At 37.4% G+C, this 8,029-nt stretch overlaps 1 protein-coding gene across 1 annotated transcript in view; it reads right to left on the bottom strand.

Annotated features, from left to right (window-relative positions):
- Positions 1-7,790, bottom strand: part of LOC128011644 (EMILIN-3-like) — a 16,809-nt gene extending 9,019 nt beyond the window's left edge. Inside the window, exons 1-2 of the mRNA XM_052594289.1 lie at positions 7,686-7,790; positions 6,155-6,207 (exon numbers count right to left, since the gene is read on the bottom strand). Of these exons, the coding sequence (XP_052450249.1) occupies positions 6,155-6,207; positions 7,686-7,790 (158 nt within the window). The remainder of the gene's footprint in view (positions 1-6,154; positions 6,208-7,685) is intronic.
- Positions 7,791-8,029: the final 239 nt, after the last annotated feature.

The raw sequence follows: 8,029 nt of genomic DNA, 5'->3' as shown, positions 1-8,029 counted from the left end.
AAATCTGCTCTCAGAGAAAGAGCGGGATGTGTTAGAAAGCTAATGATGTACTTTATGCAGCTGTATTTCTCATTGCCTGGTGAACTTACCTCAGAAATACGCACACATATAGTCACACACATTCCAGATGTATCACATAGTATGCAACGGGCCTGTGCCTGCTGTAGATTAAATGTATGCTGGGTGTGTTTGAGGTGTTTAGTTCACATAGGGAAGCTCTGAGTGGCCATCACTTTCCTTTGCTTCTCTTTGACATGCTCAAGAAAATTCCCCATCTTATTAGAACAGTCCTCTAAAAAATTTAAATTATAACATAATCTACTCATGCTCAAGTTCTTCCGAACATGAATGGTATGGTTATTTTATATTTTTATTTATTTATTTAAAAAATTTTTTTTACCATGGAACACAGAAGAATCTGTTTTTGTTTTTTGTTCTTTTTTTGTTTTAATTTACGACAACTCTTACAACAGTTTATATTAACCACAAATGTCAAGCTCCATAAAGACAATTAAAAGTAGTTTATAATGTAACCTTTAACCTCATAACCTAAACCTTTACATAAAGGTATAAGTTATACCTTTACCTCTGTCACACATCTGCTGTTCAAACCATGTTGGTTCAACAAAACAGAACTGCTGTTGATGGTATCATGCAGATGGTGGAGTAGTAGTTTCTGCTCATAAACGGAATTAATGTCAGTCTATTGCTGTAAATAATGAGGACTGCTTTGATATTTTTTTTCTATGTAGTTTTTCTTTATTTACAGATATTTGAGTCGATTGAAAGCTCCCTCTTACAGTAAATTACTCTGATATTCCCAAAGTTTCTAGAATATGTATGCACACTCTTCATAATGGCACTTTCAATCTCGACATAGATAAAAATAAAAGACATAGAATAAAGTTGTTATGGGCTGGTGAGGTACAGACATACTAGGACAAATGAGGTCAACAAAAAGTTTTTTTTTTTTTTTTTACTAATATCCAGGAGAAAAAAAATACCAAACAGGAAGAAAGCTTTAAATGTGACAGCTGATGAGGGGAAACAGGTGGAGGGAGTTAACTAATAATGACTAATAAGCAAATCAAAAACCATAGAAACAAACAAGGCAGGAGAAATGGAGTCACAGAAAACTAAATCAAAACAGATCATGACCATAGCAAAAATAAAAGACAGAATAAAATGTGCATATATACAATATTTGAAATGAAAGATATAGATTTTACTGCATGTTCACATGATTATGTTGGTCCATGTAATACTTAAACTATGGTCACACTTAGTTTGGGGATAAATTCTCACTATTAATTAACTATTAAATATTATGACTTTTTCCTCAATGAACTCTTAATTTGCTGCTCATTAATAGTTAATAAGGTAGTTTAGGTGTGGGTGGATTAAAAAGGATCTAAAATATGGTCATGCAAAAAAAGACATTAACTTGAGCTTTATAAGCAATAATAAACAGCCAATATGCTAGAGATATGCATGCTAATAAGAAACTTGTTAATAGTTAGGACTGGTGTTACGGAGCAAACAGAACAGGAAAACGTGCGGATCCAAATGCAATGCTTTATTAGACCACATGGTAATCCAAGGCTAAGATCAGACACTGGAAAACAGGAACCGAGGATACAAGATGAAGAGTGATGCATAGGAAGGCGTGGATCTGCAATCTACGAACAAGATTCAATTGGGTAGTCCAATGGGTCCATTGGTGATGATCAATCAAGAGGCAGACAATTTCTAATAGGGGCAAGACTAGAGAGGTAAAACTAAGACAGGCAGAAGGTCGAGGCACGGGATGAAACTAGAATGATTAATCTAAAGCTTCGACAAGAGATAACTAGAGTAGTAGAACTAAGACTAGGAACTAAGTCAGGATCTAGAATGATAGAACTAAAGCTAAGAAACAGAATGAAACTCAGAAAGATAAACAGCTCTGCAAAGTAGCTAGCTCTCAAACGCTAAACGCTAACAACACTCGGCCCAGATGGCAAAAGAGACAGCCTTTTGTAGAGCATGTTTATTGGCCTCAGATGTGCATGTAATCAGCGAGATTCATTGTGGGAACTGTAGTCCAGGGTGATCTGTGACAGTCTGTGTGGTGCAAGAGTCAATGCAAAGCACAGGCAAACTCTGGTGGCTATCAAACAGAAGACTTCAAACCAGGTTCGTTACAACTGGTCCATAAATTACATTTTTTCCCAAAATGATACTAACCACAGGTGGAGAGTTGTAGTTCCAACCACACATCTTCACAATTCAGTTTTGAAAAATTTGTTTGAGCTGTGGTTTTGGAAAACACTGAATTGTTTAACTATGTTGGTAACAATGGAACTTGCAAACATAGTTTGCCAACTTTGTTTTTGAAAATCTCACTTGTGAATGTGTCCAGTTATAAGCCGTGTAACATTCAATAGTCTTTGTGCATCACACACTGTGCTACAACAAAAGAGATCCACCACAACTGGTCACATGATATGCATTTAAGATGCATGATAATGCCAGGTGGAAAGATTCTTGACTTATCAGATCACTGAAAACACAGGCGTAGTTGAAGTCCGACACTCTGACATCCCACTATTTCTCTCTTACTATCTGCCTCTTTTTCTCTCAGTAGATGCATTTTAGGGAACCTAACCTCTGGTTGTACTGAGAAGGCCAGAAAGCAGAACAGACACTTATATTAGCAGTCCCCGGAGAAAAAACAAAACAAAAACACACATGAAGATTTGGGAAATTTATTTAATTTTATTGTTTTATTTTTATTTTTTAAACTGTTTATTTTCATATTTTCTTACCATTACAGAAAAAAAGAACAAGAGAACATATAATAGTAATGAAAAAAAGTTAAGTTAAATTATTCTATCTATTGAACTTTGAGAGTTCAAAATTATGAGCTCTAACCCATGTTCTTAACTAAGAAAACTTAACTTAGAAAAAAGTCTGTGAATTGACTTGTATCTGTCTCACTGTCTTAGCTTAAATTACATTTACTCTGGGGTTTTAGGAAGCAAAAAAACTAACAAAAACAAAAAAAAAACTAATTTAAAATATAATAATAACAACAATGACAATAATAGCCATATATTGTAAAACAATTGCACTGTAAAATAAGTGAAAATTAATATTTCATAGGTATATTATTTTTGCTCTATGCTACAGTAGGGACATTACAATACTTATTTCCAAATTTCTTCACTTAAAAGAGATATTTCAAATTTGGACTGCAATTAAATCTTCTATCTGGCAGCAATTCATTCTTGCACTTTTAAGTTTTTATTTGGACGGAAATGGCAGTAGAGCTTTTATTTTGAAGGAAAACTTCAGCTTCAGTGAACACATGTTTACAAAAACGCTTCTCACTACAAATCTAGTGAAATGCTGTAATGACTAACAGTAAAAATAAAACCTAACTGGTGGCTGCTGTATTTCCAAACGCGCACTAAACTCACAGGACATTAGCCATCTTGCGTATTATTTACAGGTTTTTAGGATCACTATGACAATTTTTTTCAATACTTTTAACAATTTTCCTAAACTTTTAACACAGTTTGCACAACATCCATCTGTGTAGGCTATACAACTAACAAATATCTTGTTGCTTTGACACAAAATGCATAGAGTTAACACAAATTTAAAATGCTTGAACTTTGTTTACACACAAGCTCAACCAAGACCAAAACTATGTAATTTTACTAGAAAATTTTCAAATGCTTTCACACTGAAAGCGAGAACAGATAACATCATGTTATAAACTAACTCATACGGTCATACATTAAAAGAGGACCTCTTTGGGCTGATCTTGTGTGGAAAAGTGCACTCCTGCATAAATGTGAGATTTTAGAAGATCTGTACCAAAGACTGGTGCCAGAGAAAGACAGGTGGGAGATCACCTGCCAATATATGTGATCACATGGAACAATGCGGCATTCCACCATTCCCAGAGCAGTCAGTAAATTATTTCTCTTTTCCTTGGCCCTTACTCCCCTTTCCTCAACCCCAATTGAGGAGTTTTTCTGATTCTGGAGATTGAAGGTTTTTGAGCACCGTCCACAGAGTCAAATGTCCCTACAGCATACAATGGATGCTGCATGCCATGAAATTACAGCTGAAAAATACCAGAAGTGGAGAATGCATACCAAAAGGTACTTCCCAAGATGCCTTGCCAGAGAAGATATCAGAAGATTTGTTTGGTTCTAGACATATCTGCTAATCAAGAGCTCATGCAGACCTTTTAGCTCCCAATATTTCTATAATATCACATGCATGGCTAAAGTGTTTATGTTCCCAGTGGACCAGAGACACTGAGCATTTCCAGCAATAAACACAGAGCTGTATTGTCTCTGTTCCTGTGCAAGATGTTTCTCAGTGATTTCAGTGCCATGGACTTAAAGTGAGACAAAGCAGAATCATGGGGAAATGGCTGGACAGAGAGACAGACAGACAGAGAGAGAAAAAAAATAAATAAGATGATTTTGGAAAGACCGGAGTGCTCGATCTATCAAACAGCTTTCATTAATTACAAATCATTTTATCATCTAAGAATTTAAACTATGAGTAAATGTCCTTTTGATGTTGCATTTCAAAACGCTTTGTTTACTAGTGCAGTCAACAAATGTCTTTCCAATTCTTTTCCATGCAGAGTGATAGGAGTTTGTTTTGCTGTAACTAATTATAATCTTGAAAGACAGTTTTGAAATTTTAAATCATAATTAAAGGGGGGGTGAAATGCTATTTCATGCATACTGAGTTTTTTTACACTGTTAAAGAGTTGGATTCCCATGCTAAACATGGACAAAGTTTCAAAAATTAAGTTGTACGTTTGAAGGAGTATTTCTGTTCCAAAAATACTCCTTCCGGTTTGTCACAAGTTTCGGAAAGTTTTTTTTCGAGTATGGCTCTGTGTGACGTTAGATGGAGCGGAATTTCCTTATATGGGTCCTGAGGCACTTCTGCCGGAAGAGCGCCCGCTCCTGTATAGCAGAGCACTGAGAGCACAACAGACTTCACTGATCAGAGCGAGAGCGTCGCAAAAAGTCACAAAAGGAGTGTGTTTTTGGTTGCCAGGGCAAGACAACCCTGCACAGATTACCTAAAGAGAAACAGCATTAAGGGACCAGTGGATGGAGTTTATTTTTACAGAGCATCAACGGAGTTGTGCAAGTGTTTGTTCCCTGCATTTCGTAGATGCTTGTTTTACAAACAAGGCCCAGTTTGACCACGGATTTGCACATCGTTTATTTCTTAAGGATAATGCAGTCCCAACGAAAAAGGGTCACGATCGTGTGTTGGAACCGCATGCGGTGAGTAAAACGGCTTCAAATATCTCTGTGTTGTTAACTTAGCTATCGGCTCGTAAGCACATCAAGTAAACAACATGTGATGTTGTCATCAAACTGCATGAGTAAAACTGCTTCATATATCTATGTGTTGTTAACTTAGCTATCGGCTTGTAAGCACATCAAGTAAACAACATGCGATGTTGTCATCAAACTGCACTTTCCACATGTACAGCTTAAAAAAAAAAAGCAAAAAAAAAAGAAAAAGACGACAAAGTGGAACTTAGTCATTTTCCAAAACTAAGTAAATATAAGCAAATATATATACAGTTTCAGTACATACCACATAGAGACACTGTTGTTGCTGCTGCTCTTGTTAAATTTCAGCCTCTGGATCTGATTCTGGATCATAAATATACGCTGAATCTGTCTGTTAGCCATGGTTTGTTTTTGGTTGGTTTTGTCCTCAAGCTTCCAAACGCTATCAAAGCAAAAGCCTACTGGCGCTCGTGATTCTTTAGCTCCGCCCACACGTCACACCTACAGACGCTCGTGTTTTTCCGGGAAAAATCGGTACAGACTATCTTTCTCTTATGAATATAATAAAACTAAAGACTTTTTGGAGTTATGAAGGATGCAGTACTACTCTATAGGTACTCAAGATTAACAGGATATTGAGTGAAAACGAGCATTTCACCCCCCCTTTAATATATCAGAGAGCATGACAATACTTTATTGCATACTTGTAACATGCTAGAGAGAAACAATTTTAATCTCTGTGAATTATACAGCAGCACAGCAACACTGCTTCAATTCTAAACACTCAAAGACTTTCCCAACTGGTCAGGGTGTTCTTAATCGCACACCTGTAGAAGTTCACCAGGATGGCTGAAGACAGCTGGTTCTTCTTGTAGCGGATCTGACCCGAACCAGACAAATTAAAGAGTCGATTAGGACTTTGGTTGAAACATGAAATTTAAATTCCTCAGGAAGGCAACAGGAGGTCATAAATCAGTCCTAGTGCCACAAGTCAGAAACAAGATAACCAACCAACCAACTCTTTCACAGAACATTAACACAGAAATTTCACAGAACATTTGACATTAACACAATTAGAACAATTATTGACAATTTCAATTCGGAGAAGAGATTGTCAAATTTGGGGCAAGTAATTGATATGCAATGCCGGACATCACATGTAAACCCATGAGAGTAATAAGCACTTCCCCCACCTAGCAGAACCAGACTGAAATTCTTAAGGGGGGCCTTTTAACCTCTGGTCTCCACAGAAATGTTTGTCAGAGAATGACACAGAAACTGTCTTTTCTAAATATAAATGGACCAAAACTGTGATGATCGGAGACCCAGTGAAATGCAGGAGACGATAGTTCCAATCGCAGTATGGGTTTATTTGGGTAATCCAAAGAGGAAATGAACAAGCAGGGGTCAAAACCAAAAATCCATCCGAACAAATAAATAAACAGGATTAGGAACAGGAACGGGAACAGGAATGGGAACAGGAACAGGAACTCAGAAGACAAGGAAACTGGGTGACGGAAAGAAAGGACTCCATGAAGACAAACAGAAAATGACTGGTTAATATAGGGTCAAGAGGTCAAGAGGCATTTATTTGTCATTTGCATAGTTAACACTGGGGAAAACTGGGCATTGAAATGCTTGTGACGAGGCTCAGACATACAGGGACAATAACAAGACATTAGACAAAAACGTACATGGAGAGCACTGAGATTTTTGAGTGACTACAGTGCCCTTAGAAAGAAAGACATAGACAGAGCATTATATACAAAAAAAGTGGAAGTAACAGGTACAATAAAGGTAATCAGTGTTTAGAGTTATAGTGTACATAAAAAGTCCTGAGGTAATATTATGATTACTGGGGTAGAATGGTGTCTAAAATGTCTTTGTAGAGTGACGTAGAGCTACATGTATGAAAATTAAAGTGGCAGTGCAGATGCAATAAATAAACTTAAGAGCAGCACACATTCAGATGTATTCCTGAGTAGAGCAATGTCCAAAAGTCATTGTAGAGTGTCACAGAGTAACATGAAGGAATATTAAAAAAGTGGCAGTGCAAGTACAATGAAAGTAAACATAAGAGCAGCATGTATTCTGGTGTTTTTTTTTTTTTTTTTTTTAGATGGAGGACCGCTGATTGTTAAGTAGTCTGATGGCTTGAAGATAGAAGCTGTTCTTAAGTCTGGTTGTCCGTGAACAGATGGATCAGAAACGTCTGCCAGATGGCAATGTGGCAAACAGGTGATGAGCAGGGTAAGTGCAGTCCTTGATGATGCTGCGAGCCTTTCTCAAGCAGCGAGATTGATAGATGTCCTGTAATGCTGGGAGTTTATGTCCAATGATGAGCTCTGCTGTTCTCACCTCTTGCTGAAGAGCTTTGCGGTCCAAAGAAGAGCAGTTGCCGTACCATACAGTGATGCATCTGGTCAGAAAGCTCTCTATAGTGCAGCGGTAGAAGTTTGACATGATGTTAGAGGAGATGCCAAACCTCTTCAGTCTCCGCAGGAAGTAGAGACGCTGATGGGCTGTTCTCACTATGGTCTCTGAGTGTAGGCTCCTCAGAGATGTGAATGCCAAGGAACTTGTAGCTCTTAACTGTCTCTACTATCTCTCCGTTGATATGAATGGGAACGTGACCCTCTCTCTGTGACTTCCTGTAGTCCACAATCATCTCCTTGGTCTTGCTGACGTTTAGAGAGTGATTG

Source organism: Carassius gibelio, chromosome B23 (genome assembly GCF_023724105.1).
Source record: "Carassius gibelio isolate Cgi1373 ecotype wild population from Czech Republic chromosome B23, carGib1.2-hapl.c, whole genome shotgun sequence".
Classification (NCBI taxonomy): Eukaryota; Metazoa; Chordata; class Actinopteri; order Cypriniformes; family Cyprinidae; genus Carassius; species Carassius gibelio.
The sequence above is the reverse complement of the archived record's forward strand: the minus strand, read 5'-3'. Positions and strand labels throughout refer to the sequence as shown.